Raw genomic sequence first — 16,137 nt, 5'->3', positions numbered from 1 at the left:
GATCCATATGAGATTCTAATAGTAGTGTCTGATTAAAGGAAGACAAGTGATTTTTACCTGAGATGGTCTTTTCTCTGATAGTAGCTTTTGTACTTTTAATGGCACGGAAAAGACTGGAGCCCATTTCAGACATTTTAGTGGCTTTACCTGTATGATTATTTCTTTTTTAAAAAATAAAAATCTAAGCCTTACACAGTATTTACAGTACTTTATTCTGAATTTACCAGATCTTTTTGCATAGCTTGTTTGTTCTGCTTGTGGAATTCTCATTGACTCTAGAGAAGATGTTTCTTTCCCTATAGAATCAGACAGTTCCTTAACGAGTTTATACTAAATTGATAAAAGCAGAAAGTTATCTGAACATTGTATCTAGGCTTCTTCTGTTTTGATTTTTGTTTTATTTCACATTTTTATTTAAATTCTGGTTAGTTAACATATAGTGTAATATTATTTTCAGGTGCAGAATTTAGTAATTCATCACTTACAGCACACTGCCCTCCTTAATATCCATTTCCCATTTAGCTCATCCTCCCACCTGCCTCCTCCCTGGTAACCATCAGTTTGTTCTCTATAGTTAAGAGTCTCTTTTATGGTTTGTCTCTTTTTTTCCTTTCCCTTATAGCCATCTGTTTTGTTTCTTAAATTTCACATATGAGTGAAATCATATGGTACTTGTCTTTCTCTGACTTATTTTCTCTTGGCTTAGTACCCTCTCATTCCATCCAAGTTGTTGTAAATGGCAAGATTTCATTCTTTTTGATGGCTGAATAATATTCCTCTCGTGTGTCGTCTTTTTTTTAAGATTATTTATTTATTTATTAGACAGAGAGGTATAGAAAGAGAGAGAGAAACAGGCAGAGGGAGAAGCAGTCTCCATGCAGGGAGCCTGACATGGGACTCGATCCCGGGTCTCCAGGATCACGCCCTGGGTGGAAGGCAGCGCTAAACCACTAAGCCACCGGGGCTACCCTCCACATCTTCTTTATCCATTCATCGGTTGGATGGACATTTGGGCTTCTTCCATAATTTGGCTACTTAAAATGCTTATAAACTTATAATACTTATAAACATTGGGGTGCAGGTGCCCCTTTGAATCAGTATTTTTGTATCCTTTGGGTAAATACCTACTAGTGCAGTTGTTGGGTTGTAGGGTAGTTCTATTTTTAACTTTTTGAGGAACTTCCATACTCTTCTCCAAAGTGTCTGCATCAGTTTGCATTCCTACCAATAATGTAAGAGAGTTTCCCTTTCTCTGCATCCTTACCAACATCTGTTGTTCTAGTGTTAATTTTAGCCATTTTGACCAGTGTGAGGTTGGTATCTTATTGTAGTTTTGATTTGTATTTCTCTGATGATGAGTGATATTGAGCATCTTTTTATGTGTCTGTTAGCCAATATTTAGGCTTCTTTTGTAGTTCAATTCTTTTCAGGAGTTTATGTGTATGCCTAAATACAGTTTTTAAAAGTGCAAGCATCTATATTATTCATTTACTGATTAGTGAAGCAATATTTATTATATACCTATTGTGTGCCAGATATGAAGATAGAAAACAGGGAGGGGCAGGATCCAGTCCCCTTGTGGAGATATGAATCAAACAAAGAATTACAATATGATCAGGGATTAGTGTTATAATGTGTATATAGATTGGATAAATAGTAATAAAGGTGATAAACATATAGATAGATGAAGGAATGGAGAGTGTGTATGTATGTATATATAACGTGTATTGTGATAGAGTACAAAGAGCATTTTGTTCTCATGGAGCAAGAAAATCTTTTCAAAGGAGATGACATTTATGTTGCTTTTTGAAAGCCATGTAAAATGTACTAATTAGCTTTAGTATTAGCTCAAGGGGAGACTATTCTGTTTGAGTTTTCTCTATAGAACTTATTACCATCCTACATACTGTTTATTTCATTCATTCGTTGTCTTCTGTATTAGGATGTAATCTCTTTGAGGATAGGGATTTTTATCTGTTTTGATTACTTCTATATTCTCAACACCTAGAAAAGTTTCTGACATATAGCAAGAGCTCAAGTATGTGTTGAGTGAGCGAATGAAGTTTGTGAGTTCTACAGTAATTGCCTTATTTTCTTTTCATTTATTAAGACTATCTTTCTCTAGTTCCTTCATATTTTTTGCTCAATATTTTTCATTATGTGTACTTTGAATCTCCCAGATAACATGCTATCTTTATAATGTTTCTCAGACCCATCCCCTCTTTTCCATCTCTCTTAGCTCATTTAATCTTCAGTATCACTTACCTGAATTTATAAGCTCTAATTATTTTCCGTGTCTCTATGCAAGTCCCCTTAAATTTTTTCTCCACAGCCATCAGAATTACCTATCTAAAATACTGACCAGACCATTTCTTAGCTTAAATACCTAATGGTTCCCATGTGTCTAGAATAAAATCTGTGCTCTTTAGATCATACATGGGGCCATCCATAGCTTGGATTCAGCTACATAATGGTAAGTTCTCTTATCTTATAACATAATAGAAATCGGTGTATTCATTTTTCTTTGTACCACTAGTGCCTGGTAATAAAGAATTGAGTAAATACTTCTTTGAGTAAATGAATGCATACAAATGTGTATGAAGAAATGAATGACTGCAATAAGGAATTTCATTGAAAAATGATTTCTGCTTAGATAAAAGGTGATATAAAATATATTTTAAACAAGCATTTAAGAATAATTTTTCTTTATACAGCTTATTTGTCTTTCTTACTGTCTTGTTATTCTAATCCTCAATTCACTGTGAAGTGATTTACAGTGTCATTATTGAGGTAATCCCATTTCTCATGTCTTTCCTCTCTCAATCTCATCTCTATATGTTGAGTCTTTTCTCTCTAGCTGTTTTCCTTATTTTTTTAGAGATTTATTTACGCACACATGTCCATAGCTATATGTGTGTCTTTTCTCTGTTCTGGCTATAAATTCTGGCTTTAAAATTTTGCAATGAAGTTATGAAGCCTTTAGCACTAAATTTCTATGAAACACACACTCAGAGACAACCCTAATCTACTTGTTTCCAACTAAAAATGATTTTTATTGTGATTATATGTATTTCTGTTAATTTCGTTTTTTCCTCCACACTCAGATTGAAAATCTTCAAGAGCAACTTAGAGATAAGGAAAAGCAAATGAGCAGCTTGAAAGAACGAGTCAAATCCTTGCAGGCTGACACTACCAACACTGACACTGCCTTGACGACTTTGGAGGAGGCCCTTGCAGAGAAAGTGAGTGATTTCTCAGAATTCTCAGATTCTCAGTGATTTCTCAGATTCCTCAAAGAGGAAGATTGGCCTCTTCCTAGACACATTTCCTCTGCTTTCTCATTAATCTAAAATTTTCTCTGGCAATGAGACTTGGATATAAAAGGCAAAAGGAATCTCTTAGGGCAAAAGAGAAAAGAGCTTTCTGTACTATTTCTGACATAGTATAAGAGGATAGAAAATTCATTTTGTTTTTATTTTGTTTTTGTCCTTGTAAGCATCTGTTGTTAGGCAAGATGGATTCCACACTAGAGGGTAGTGGCTGAAAGTTTTCCTTTTCTCCTTTCCTTTCCTTTTTCCTTTCTTTTCTATTCTTTTCTTTTTTAAAGATTTAGAGAGAGGGTAGGGACGGCAGAGGGAAAGGGGGAGAGAAACTCAAGCGGACTCGACACTGAGCTCGGAGCCCAACCTAGGGCTCGATCTCACCACCCTGAGATTGTGACCGAGCCAAAACCAAGAGTCAGTCAGTTAACCAACTCTACCACCCAAGCACCTCCAGTGGCTAAAATTTTTAAAGATTAAGCCATATGTTCTCATTTACTATCTTCTGAAGAAAAAGAAAAGTTCTTTTTATTTATCTTATCAACTAGAATTTGAGGATATGGGAATATCAGACATTGACCACCAGGAAGCAATATATAATTAGTTCTTCTTTACTGTACCATATTGGTACCTAGTATAGTCCTGGGGTTTAGTTATTAACATAATATACTTGGTATTTTTCTATTCTTGGCCTTGCTACTTCATTTTGTGTTTATGAGCAAACCTGATTTTTAGGAGTGGTTAACTAAATAAGTGGCCCAGTTGGATAGGTGTTAATGTCTTGAAAGGAAGTTTAAGGAATTTTGGTGGGGCATTTTAATTGGATTTTTTAAAGGAACAGGATGACTGTTCCTTAAGCCTCTTGGACTCACAATACTATCGGCTATGTGCCAGGGATCAAGGCTTGATCCCTGAATATAGTCAGAAATAATACCCAGAAATGTACCTGAATTGGTTAAACTTTTAGACTGCCTGAGTATCTGTTGACAGAAATTTTAATGGGTTCTCTCCCCCTCTCCTTTTTATGCTTTAAACTCAGCATATCATAATCTCTCAAATCTCCTCCATTTTTGGTGTGTGAATTGTTTTCCATTGCCTTGTGGGCAACATGTGAATTATGTATAAAAAAGAAATATCTGTTACTGCCCTTAGAGCTGTGTGTGTGTGTGTGTGTGTGTGTGTGTTTGTGTGTGTGTGTAAAGTTTCTGGATACTTGGAATAAATGTAATTTTTCCAATAGAATAAGGACTTTCAGTTCTATCTGAGATTATAGGAAAAGAAAACTAGAGGAATCAGAAGAACAAAGCCACATCTTTGTTATTGCAAGAGTGGTAGGAAAGATGAATTCCGTGAAAAGTAGATTATTAACAACCTACCACTGTCTTTTGAATGGAGCATGAAAGTGTGAAATTTTATCAGTGAAAAGCTGAATTAGTCATATGAGATAAGTATGAAAGGAATTTTCTTACATATTGATGTGCTCTCTCATCAGGAGCGGACAATTGAACGCTTAAAGGAGCAGCGAGACAGAGATGAGAGAGAGAAGCAAGAGGAAATTGATAACTACAAAAAAGATCTTAAAGACTTGAAAGAAAAAGTCAGCTTATTGCAAGGCGACCTCTCAGAAAAAGAGGTTAAGATTACCAAAATAGAATGATTTGGTTTGCTTAGTGCATTGTATGTATATGTTGTTGGTGGTGTTTACATAATGCTTATAAAAATGTATTTGACCGAGATTTTCTTAATAGCAGGCTTTTTTAGAAGACCTCAAGGGGTATTTTGGGAAGCTTTGCAGAAATGTAGTAGATCATTCATTTCCTAAGTCTTTAGCTCTTTCAATATGTTATGAGTTGATTTATTACTTGTTAATGACATTCTCATAGATCCTAAAATAAGTGAAGCAGTTTTAAATGGAAAAATACAGTGCTAATGGTAAGAAAGGTGATAGATGAAAAGAATATGCAAATGGAAGCTAGCTTATTTATACTAGCTCTTTTTTTTTTTAAGATTTTATTTATTTATTCATGAGAGACACACAGAGAGAGGCAGAGACATAGACAGAGGGAGAAGCAGGCTCCTCACAGAGCCCGATGTGGGACTTGATCCTCAGATCCAGGATTATACCCTGAGCCCAAGGCAGATGCTCAACCGCTGAGCCACCCCAGTATCCCTACACTAGCTCTTAAAATGCATTTCAATATTGGCAGAGAAATCTTAAAGTAATTGCTGACCAACTAGATGACTTAGTATACTTTGGTCTTGCTTTTGGAATATCCTGTTAATGTGACCTAAACAGTAAAAATACCTAATGCCTTGTGATCATGTAATAATACCTGAGCTTTAGGGACACTCAGATTTTCTTTTTAATATCTTTAAGACAATATGTGGAAATTTAAGTTTCTAGTCAACTTTCCTTTTAAAAGGGAAAAGTATTTTGTATTTAAGTCAGTGTAGCTACTACGGTAATAAGTAGTGACTACTACTGCTAGTGACTACTTATATTCACAAAGCTTGATCTACTTCCATTTATTTTATGGAAATGGATATGTATTGATAGAACTCTTTAAATTATAATTCAATTGATATTCCTTGGGAATTCAACTTTCATAGGACCTTGAAAGCTAAAGCTGGCATTGTTTTGTATTTCATGTATGTTCTTGAGATGGAAATGTTAGCTAATAGTAATAAACAGAAACTACAAGCCACCAAGATAATAAATTTTAACATTTACATTTCCACTTTGTTTGTAGTTAGTATTTATTCTACATGTGTGTGACTTTTTTCAGGCTTCACTCTTGGATCTGAAAGAGCATGCTTCTTCCCTGGCTTCCTCAGGACTCAAAAAGGACTCACGGCTTAAGACACTGGAAATTGCTTTGGAACAGAAGAAGGAGGAGTGTCTGAAAATGGAATCACATTTGAAAAAGGTTAAAGAAAAATTTCCCACTTTTCTTACTTTGCTTTAGATAAGAATATAGTAGAGCTCTATAGTGCTCATTGTGTAATAAATTACCAATGATGTAATAATCCCTGAAGTTCAAAATATCATTTGTACCTTCATCAGTTCTCTTAATGTTCTTGTCCTATTTTATCTTGCTACTGAGAATTCTTAAGCTCTTAGAAAATTGACAGATCAGAGGAAGATGAAAAAATGCAGCTCCTTTATGGACAAACTGTATAAGAATACAGTGTAGAAATCTTAATTATGTGATATTTTCCTTTCATTAATATTGAGCTTCCTTAAGATAACTTAACAGTGATAGTCACCTATACTGGTGAATATTAGGATATGGTATGGATATTTATTTTCCATTTCTTTGATTTATTTCCCTCTAAGATTTATATGGCAGTTTGTAGTTTTCAAAAACACTATCATATTTATAATCTCTGAGCTACCAACTCGGTGAGAATTGGAGCTATGACTTTTGAGCAGTTACATTAACTGAGTTCATTTCATATTGATGACTAATGAGATAGCGTATGGCCTCGTCTTGACACTTTAAATCTCATTCTCTTTCCATATATTGTTTTTTTTTTTAATATTTTATTTACTTATTCAACCAGGAAGGTTGGGGGGGAGAGAGAGAGCACATGAGCATATACGCGTGAACATGTGCACAAGCAGGGGGAGCAGTGGAGGGAGAGGGAGAAGCAGCAGGGTCTCTGCTGAGCAGGAATCCCAATGCAGGGCTCAATCCCAGTACTCCAAGATCATGACCTTAGCTAAAGACAGACACTTAACTGACTGAGCCACCCAGGCACCCCTTATTTTTGATCTCTTTGTTACATACATACTCTCTTATATCTTGGGCTTTATATTTAGGTTTATGAGAAAAAATAAAGTTATCTTTGGGTAGAGGAGGTTGAGGGCTTTCCTCTACTGTTATTTCAATTATCTGTTTTACTAATGGACATTTTTCTCTTCATATTTTCCCTTGTTTCATTCTGGATTATTGTTTCTTTCATTTTAATTCATTACTGATGTTTTCCTGTATATTGCCTTCAACACCTAAATCCAAAAAGGAGGTTGTTACTGTAGTTTTCCATGTTTCATCTGTGTTTTGCTTTTTCTCCCCTCTTTTAATTGAGCATTTTATGTAATTCCATTTTCTCGTTCCTTTTAGCATATCAGTTATATTTGTTATAGTTTTCAAGTAATTGCCTTAGAGTTTGCTGTATACATTTTTTACTTGTCTCCCCAACTTTATGGAGATATAATTAACAAGTAATAATTGTATATATTTAAGGGGTACAAGATGATGATTTGTGTATACATTGTGGAATGATTACCACAGTCAAGCTAGTTAGCACATTCATTACCTCTCATAATTACCATTTTATTTTTTTGTGGTGAGAGCACTTTTTAAAATACACTCTTTCAGCAAATTTCAAGTATACAGGATAGTATTATTAAGTGTGGTCACTATCCTTTATGTTAGATCCCCAGAGCTTATTCATCTTATATGACTGAAAGTTTATACCCTTCCTTTGATTAGCATCTCTTCATTTCTCCACCCTCCAGCCCTTGACCCCCACCATTCTAAGTTCAGCTGTTTTAGATTCTGCATATAAGTGAGATCTTACAGTATTTATCTTTCTGTTTCTAGCTTGTTTCACTTAGCATAATGTACTCCATGTTCATCCATGTTGTCACAAATGGCAAGATTTCCTTTCTTTTTGTGATTAATATTTCAGTATACACAGACACACATACACATCATATTTCCTTTATCCATTCATCTGTTGTTGGGCAGTTTGATTCTTTCCATATATTGGGTCTTGTGAATAATGCTGCAATGAACATTAGAGTGTAGATATCTCTTTAAAATACTGATTTCATTTCTTTTGGATGTATATCCAGGAATGAGATTGCTGGATCATATAGTAGCTCCATGTAAGAATTTCTGAGGAAGCTTCTTACTGTTTACCATAATGGCTGTTTGAATTTGCATTCCCACCAGCAGGATAAAAAGGCTCCTTCATCTCTATACTCCTGCCAACTCTTATTTCTACTCTTTCTGATGATTGCCGTTCTAACAGGGGTTAGTTATCTCATGGTGGTTTTGATTTGCATTTCCTTGATGGTTAGTGATGTTGAGCTTCTTTTCGTGTAGCTGTTGGGAAAAACACTTCATTGTGTGTGTCTTCTTTGGAAGAGTATCTATTCAGGTCCTTTCCCTGTTTTAATAGGATTATTTGTGTTTGTGCTATCAAGTTGTGTGATTCCTTACATATTTTGAATATTAATCTGTTGTTAGCTATAAGGTTTACAAATACTGTCATCTATTCTGTAGGTTGCCTTTTCATTTTGTTGATAATTTTCTTTGTTGTATAGAAGCTTTTTAGTTTGATGTAGTCTACCTGTTTTTGCTTTTGTTGCCTATGCTTTTGGTGTCATATCAAAAAATCATGTAGTAAGTATTTTTAAACTAAATTCACTTTCAAAAAATGTTATCCCACTTTATGTATCATGCAGGTACCATACAACAGAATCCTCCCAATTCCTTCCTCTCTTCCCTGATGACATTGTTATCATTCATTTCACTTATCCATATCTGATAATCACCCAGTACATTACTGTTATTACTTTAAAGTGTTATCTTTTAAATGAAGAAGAATAATAAAAGATGTAATTTTAGCTTCATTCCTTCTCTAGTTCTCTTTATGTAAATGTGAATTTCTGACCTATATAATTTGCTTCTGCCTGAAGAACTTTTTTTTTTTTTGAGAGAGAGCATGAGCAGGGGCAAGTGAAAGGGGCAGATGAGAGACAGAATCTGAAGCAGGCTCCACTCCCAGCACGTGGTTTGGTCTCACATCCCTGAGATCATGACCTGAGCTGAAATCAAGAGTTGTACGCTTACTTGACTGAGCTGTTCAGGTGCCCACTGAAGAACTTCTTTTAATATATTTTTGCAGGATAGGTCTCCTGGCTATGAATTTCTCAGTTTTTGTTTAAGATTAAAGTCTTTATTTCTTGTTCACTTTTGAAAGATAATAACACTGGGTATGGATTTCTAGATTGATGAGATTATTTTCTCTGTAACGCTTTAAATGTTTTACTCAGCTGTCTCCTTTTTTGACTTCTGATGAGAAGTTACTGTAGTTCTTAACATTATTCTATAGGTAAGGTGTTTTTTCCCCTCTGGCTTCCCTTAAACTTTTTTTTTTGTCTTTCATTTTCTATAGTTTTAATATGATGTGCCTATGTATGGATGTTTAAAATTTGTATTTCCTGGTGTTCTGAGCTCTTTGATTTGGTGTGTATCATTAACATTGGAAAATTTTCAGCCATTATTACTTATAATATTTCTTCTCCTTTCCTTTCCTGTTGGTATTCCAATTATATGTATGTTGCACCTTTTGAAATTGCTCCATGTTCTGTACTGTTCTTTTTAATATTTTTTTTCTCTTTTCATTTTGGGAAGTTTTTTTTTAAAGATTTTATTTATTTATTTTGGTATGGGAGAGAGAGAGCACAAGCAGAGAGGGAAGGGGCAGAGGGAGAGGGAGAAGCAGACTCCTTGCTGAGCAGGGAGCCCGATGCGGGGCTTGATCTCAGAACCCTGAGATCATGACCTGAGTCAAAGGCAGATGCTCACCCAGGTGCCCCCATTTTGTTAAGTTTCTATTGACCTGTCTTTAAGCTTACTGATTATTTCTTCAGCCACATCTGGTCTATTAATGAGTCCATCAAAAGCATTAATTATTTTTTTAAGCATTAATTATTCTTACATGTTTTTTACACCTAGAATTTCCTTTTGATTCTCTCTTAAAATGTCCACCTCTCTGACTATATCACCCATCTGTTCTTGGGTATTGTCCCCTTTTCCCATTAGGGACCTTAAATATTAATCAGTTATTTTAAATTCCCTGACTGATTAATTCCAACATCAATGTCAGATATCTGAGTCTAATTTTGATGCTTGCTATGTCTCTTCTTCTCTTCAGACTGTGTCTTTTCTTGCTTTTTAGCATATTTTGTATTTTTTTTTTTGTTGAAAGGCAGATATGTTGTATCAGATAGCAGGTAAATAGGTGTATATGTGAGGTTTTAATCTGGCTAGAAGTTGAGCTGTATTTAATGTTTGCTGTAGCTGTAGGTGCCAGAGGCTTCAAATTCCTCTAGTGTTCTATGTTGACTTTGGGTTTTTCTCTTCAGAGAGAGTCTGCATCCTGTAGCTTTTTCAGCTGTTATCCTTTGTTATTTTACTGGAGCCCTATTGGTGTGGTAGTAAGGTGTGAATGAAGATAAACTTTCTATAGTCTAGTGATTAAGTCTTGGTCTTTTATGAGCCTGTGTCCTTGGCTGTGATCTTCACAAAGGCTTTTCCCCTTAGCTAGCAGGGGCTAGAATAGGAGAAATCCCTATCTGTCAGGTGGGATAAAATTCTGTTAAAATATTTATTCCTGGAGAATCTGCCTTTGGGGAGAGTATACTTTGGGCATATTTCACAATTACTACCCTCGCCCCCCACCCTTGCAAGAACCACAAGGGGTTTTTGTCAGTTCTTCACTGTCAGAATCTGGTGGGGTTCCTCAGGGGAAAGCCTGTAAAAGTAAGGTGGGTCTGCCCAAAACTGCAGCTTCTAAGACTTTTTCACTTTCATGTTTGTCCACATTCAGCCTCTAGTAACTCCTCAAAGTCACCATTGTTTTTCCCAACAGCTTTGCTCCAGGTGGGTAGATCTCAACTATGACTCTCTGGATTTGTCTGTGTCTCTTCATTTTGGAGTTGTAGTTTGCCTTTTGACCTCAGTTCTCCCATAGGTCCAAGAAAAGTAGTTGATTTTCAGTTTTTTAACTTGTTTTTTTTTTTTTTTTTAACTTGTTCTTGTTTTAAGAATGGGTCATGATTTCCAGACTTTTTACATGTTGGAGCTGAAGTTATAGCAGTTTTCCATTTGGAACAAACCTATGCATTCTTGTTTTGTGAAGATACATATGTGAATTTTGCTGTTTAGAATAACATCTAAAACCTAAAATAAAAAAAAAAACAACAGTTTTTGCCTATATTTGGGAATCAGCTTTAGTTTTATTAACACATAAATATTTATGGAATCAATAGGTTGTCTCTCCCAAGGAATTTGAGAGTATATCACAGAGGTCTGAATTAACAATATACATGGCTATTTATTTCAGAGAGAAGGAGAGAGAGAGAGAGAGAGAGAGAGAGAAAATGAGAGAACATGAACGTGCATGTGTGTGAATGGGGGGGGGAGGGACAGAGGGAGATAAACAGACTCACAGCTGATGTGGGGCTCTTTCTCAGGACCCTGAAATCAGGACTTGAGTTGAAATGAAGAGTTGGAGGCTCATGTGACTGAGCCACCCAGGCGCCCCCAATGTACATGTCTTATATAGCTTTTTTAGTTCTAGATATCAAGTGAATTTGAGTATTTTATATTATTGAATGTTTTTAAACTCATTAATTTATATTGGAAATTACTTCTCAAGAAAGAAGAAAAAAACCTTTGACTTTAAAATATATCCTAGAATAAATGAAAATGTATTTCCTAATGTAAGATTGAAATAAGAGTTAAGCAATAAGATGTAATAAGATTCATAACAATTGTTAAATATTATACTTCAGATTTTATCTCATTCTAGTAAATGACATAAAATACTTCCCTAGCATTATTACATTTTAAAAACAGGGCATTGAAATAGAGAAAGACAAATACCATATGATCTCACTTATATGTGGATTATAAAAACAAGAATAAAAACCTGAACCCATAGATACAGTGAACAGATTGGTGGTTGCCAGAGAGGGTGGGGAGTGTGGTGGTTAGCAGGTGAAATGAACAAAGGGAGTCAAAAGGTAAAAATTTCCAGTTATAAAATAAATCCTGGGATATAATGTACAGCATGGTGACTATAGTTAATATTACTTTATCATACATTTGAAAATTGCTAAGAGAGTAGATCTTAAAAGTTCTTATCACAAGAAGAAAATTATTTGTAATTTTGTAGTAATAGATGTTAATTAGATATATTATGATCATTTTACAGTAACTATACATATGTCAAATCATTATGGTGTACACCTGGAACTAATATAATGTTATATGTCAGTTGTATCTAAAGTAAATAAATAAATAGAACCAAATACTGTCAGATGGTATTTCGGTTTGTTATTTGTTACAATTTTAATTCTTAGTAGTTTATAGGTCTAGGATTTTGTTGTCTTTGTTTTCTATATTAGCATTTTTTTGTTTTGTTTTGTAGTGTATTTGTAGGTTTGTTTTTGTTTACTTTTTTATGTGGATACAATTTGTTTTTTTATTTGTGGGAATTTTTTTTTTAAAGATTTTATTTATTTATTCATAGACACACAGAGAGAGAGAGAGGCAGAGACACAGGGAGAGGGAGAAGCAGTCTCCATGCAGGGAGCCCGATGTGGGACTTGATCCTGGGTCTCCAGGATCACACCCCAGGCTGCAGGCGGCACCAAACCGCTGCGCCACCAGGGCTGCCCTATTTGTGGGAACTTTTAAAACCTACTTCTCAACAATTTTCAAACATACAAAACGATACTTAACCCTAGTCACCATACTATGTAGTATATTCTGAGAACTTACTCATCTTATAATTGGAAGTTTGTACTCTTTGACCACTTTTGCCCATTTCACACACACTTCTCTCTGCTCCTGGCAACCAGCCATTTGTTTTGTGTTGGTCTGAGTTCAGTTTTTTATATTTCACATATAGGTGAGATCATATAGTATTTCTCGTTCTCTGTCTGACATATTTAATTTTGCATAATGCCCTCAAGCTTCGTCCATATTGTTACAAATGGAAGGAATTTCTTCTTTTTTTTTTAAATGGGTAAATAGTATTCTATTCTGTATGACTTTTTTATTCATTCATACATCAGTGGACACTTAGGTTGATTCCTGTCTTGGCTACTATAAATAATACTGCACTGAGTATGGGGGTACAGATAGTCTTTTCAAAATAGTGATTTTGTTTCCTTTGGATATATACCCTGAAGCAGAGTTCCTGAATTGTATGGTACTTCGATTTTTAATTTTTTGAGGAAACTTCATACTGTTTTCTGTAGTGTCTGTATCAAATTCATTCCCATTAACAGTGTATAATTGTTCCCACCATGCTTGTTATTTCTTTTTTTCTTCTTAAACTATTCTAAAAAATAGAAAAGGGAGGAAAACTTCCAAATTCTTTATGAGGCCAGCATTACCCTGATACCAAAACTAGATAAAGACTCCATTAAAAAAGAGAACTGCAAGCCAAGATCCCTGATGAATATGGCTGCAGAAATTCTTAATAAAATAATAGCAAACTGAACACAACAATATATTTTTAAAAAATCATTTATCACAGTCAAGTAGAATTTATTCCTGGGTTGCAGCAGTGGTTCAGTATTCACAAATCAATCAATGTGATACACCACATTAATAAAAGAAAAGAACCATATGATCATTTCAGTAGATGGAGAGAAAGCATTTGATAAAGTATAACATCCATTCATGATAAAAACCCTCAACAAAGTAGGTCTAGAGGGCATATATGTCAACATAATAAAGGCCATATACAAAAAACCCACAACTAATGTCTTCTTCATTGGAGAAAAACAGAGCTTTTCCTCTATGGTCAGGAACATTACAGGGATGTCTCCTCTCACCACAGTTATTTAACAGTTTAACAATTGTCAGCAATCAGACAACAAAAAGAAATAGAAGGCATCCAGATTGGCAAGGAAAAAGACAAACTCTCAATATTTATAGATGTGATACTTTGTATAGAAAATCCCAAAGATTCCATGAAAAAACTGCTAGAACTGATCAACGAATTCAATAAAGTCACAAGGATACAATATAAATGTTGAGAAATTCATTGCATTTTTATATACTAATAATGAAGCAGCACAGTTGTACCAAAAGCAATAAGCCTAGGAATTAACCTAACCAACGAGGTAAAAGACTCGTACTCCAAGAACTATAAAATAACACTGATGAAAGAAAATGAAGGAGACACAAAGAAATGAAAAGACACCCCATGCTTATGGATTGGAAGAACAAACACTATTAAAATGTCTATACTACCCAAAGCAATCAATACATTTAATGCAGTGTCTGTCACAATACCACCAGCATGGGTGACTCAGTCAGTTAAGCATCTGCCTTCAGCTCAGGTCATGATTTCAGGGTCCTGGGATAGAGCCCCAAGTCAGACTCTGCTCAGCAAGAGCCTGCTTCTGCCTCTGCTTCTGCTCTTTCCCCATGCACTGCCCCCCCCTCGCCCCCCCAGACTCTCTCTTAAATAAAGAAGTGTAAAATATTAAAAAAAAAATACCACCAGCATTTTTCATAGAGCTAGAACAAGCAATCCTAAAATTTGTATAGAACCACAGAATACCCTGAATAGCCAAAGTAATCTTGAAAAAGAAAAGCAAAGCTGGAGGCATCACAATTCTGGACTTAAAGTTGCATTACAAAGCTGTATCATCAAAAAACAGTTATGGTGCCAGCAAAAAAATACAACAGAATAGAAATGGAACATAAATACTTCTAGCTTATGAATTTACACCCTGTACATGATTTTCCATATTTTGTGTTTTAAGCATGAGATTATAATCTCAGAATTCTTAAGGAAAACATTCAAATTCAACTTCTGAATTATTGAAATTGTAAAAAGTGCTAAATTCTTTCTTTTTTTTTTTTTTGGGTCTCCCTCCTGGAGAAATTTTTTTTTATTGAGAGTTTTAAAAAATTACATTTTTTGTTCTTTTACTTTTCTTTTTCTTTCTTGTTCTCTTCTTATACCATTTCCTTCTACCTTTTTTCCTTCTTCCTGTCTCTTCTCTCTTCAGGATCCTGAAATAGTGTTAACTCACCCATTCAAACCAGTAAATGATGTGACAGAGTAGTGCCATAAAGCCCTGGTTGGTGTTTTCTCTTTATTTTGTATGAGTGGTTTTTTACACTCTGTAGAAAGTGAATGCACTTGACCTTATCTCTCCCTTCCTCAAGTAGGAACTCTATACTTTGAAAAAAATTTTACTCCTTTCTAAAGTATATTGGGGTGCATCCAAAGTGGAAAAGGTTTTATGAGATCAAAAATCCCCCCCTCTCCCAAGCATTGGAAAGTGTCTGCATTTCCACTGCTTTTCCCTTGTTTTTTATTCTTAATGAGTTAATTCATTCCAGGTTGCTCTCTTTCCTCTTGATTTTACTTTGTTATGGCTGTTAACCATACCAGTTTAGGTTAGAATTTTGCTAATACATTAAAATACATATCTGCCAGTGGAATCTTTTTTAAAGGCCACTATTATTAACTGGATTTTCATAATTGATTAAACCTGAAACAAAAGATGTTTTTAAAGGTCTTGATCTTAGAAGTTCAGCTTTAATTTTTTAGCTCAGTTTATGGAAACATTTCTCTTGTACTCTAGGCATTTTGCATCAGAGCTTTCTGAAATATTTCCTAATAATATATATTTACTCCTTTAATGTTTTTCAAACCATTTTAAAGAACTAAGTGGTTATTATTGTCTGTTAAATAAAGGAAAATAAAACATCTTCACCTCTGCCTTCTCTTTAAATACATTATAAATGCATGGTTTTAGAGATTCAGGAGGAAAATTGAAGACTTGATAGTTTTTAATTATTGAAATTGCTTTGCATTCCAGAATACATTGAAGGTATTAGTTACATTTGCAACAGGATTCTTTTTTTTAAAGGTTTATTTATTTGTTTGTTTATCTATTTGTTTGTTTATTTATGAGAGAGGCAGAGACACAGGCAGAGGGAGAAGCAGGCTCCCTGCAGGGAGTCCGATGTGGGACTTGATC

General features: G+C 34.7%; 1 protein-coding gene across 14 annotated transcripts in view; it reads left to right on the top strand.

The window, feature by feature from the left end:
- ERC1 (ELKS/RAB6-interacting/CAST family member 1) overlaps positions 1–16,137 on the top strand; it is a 527,112-nt gene that overhangs the window by 164,335 nt on the left and 346,640 nt on the right. For all 14 annotated transcript variants that reach the window (XM_055315461.1, XM_055315467.1, XM_055315465.1 and 11 more), the window contains 3 exons: positions 3,105–3,242; positions 4,813–4,953; positions 6,107–6,247. In XM_055315461.1, coding sequence (XP_055171436.1) covers positions 3,105–3,242; positions 4,813–4,953; positions 6,107–6,247 — 420 coding nt within the window. The remainder of the gene's footprint in view (positions 1–3,104; positions 3,243–4,812; positions 4,954–6,106; positions 6,248–16,137) is intronic.

This window comes from Nyctereutes procyonoides, unplaced genomic scaffold, assembly GCF_905146905.1.
Source record: "Nyctereutes procyonoides isolate TBG_1078 unplaced genomic scaffold, NYPRO_anot_genome, whole genome shotgun sequence".
NCBI classification, from domain to species: Eukaryota; Metazoa; Chordata; class Mammalia; order Carnivora; family Canidae; genus Nyctereutes; species Nyctereutes procyonoides.
The sequence above is the reverse complement of the archived record's forward strand: the minus strand, read 5'-3'. Positions and strand labels throughout refer to the sequence as shown.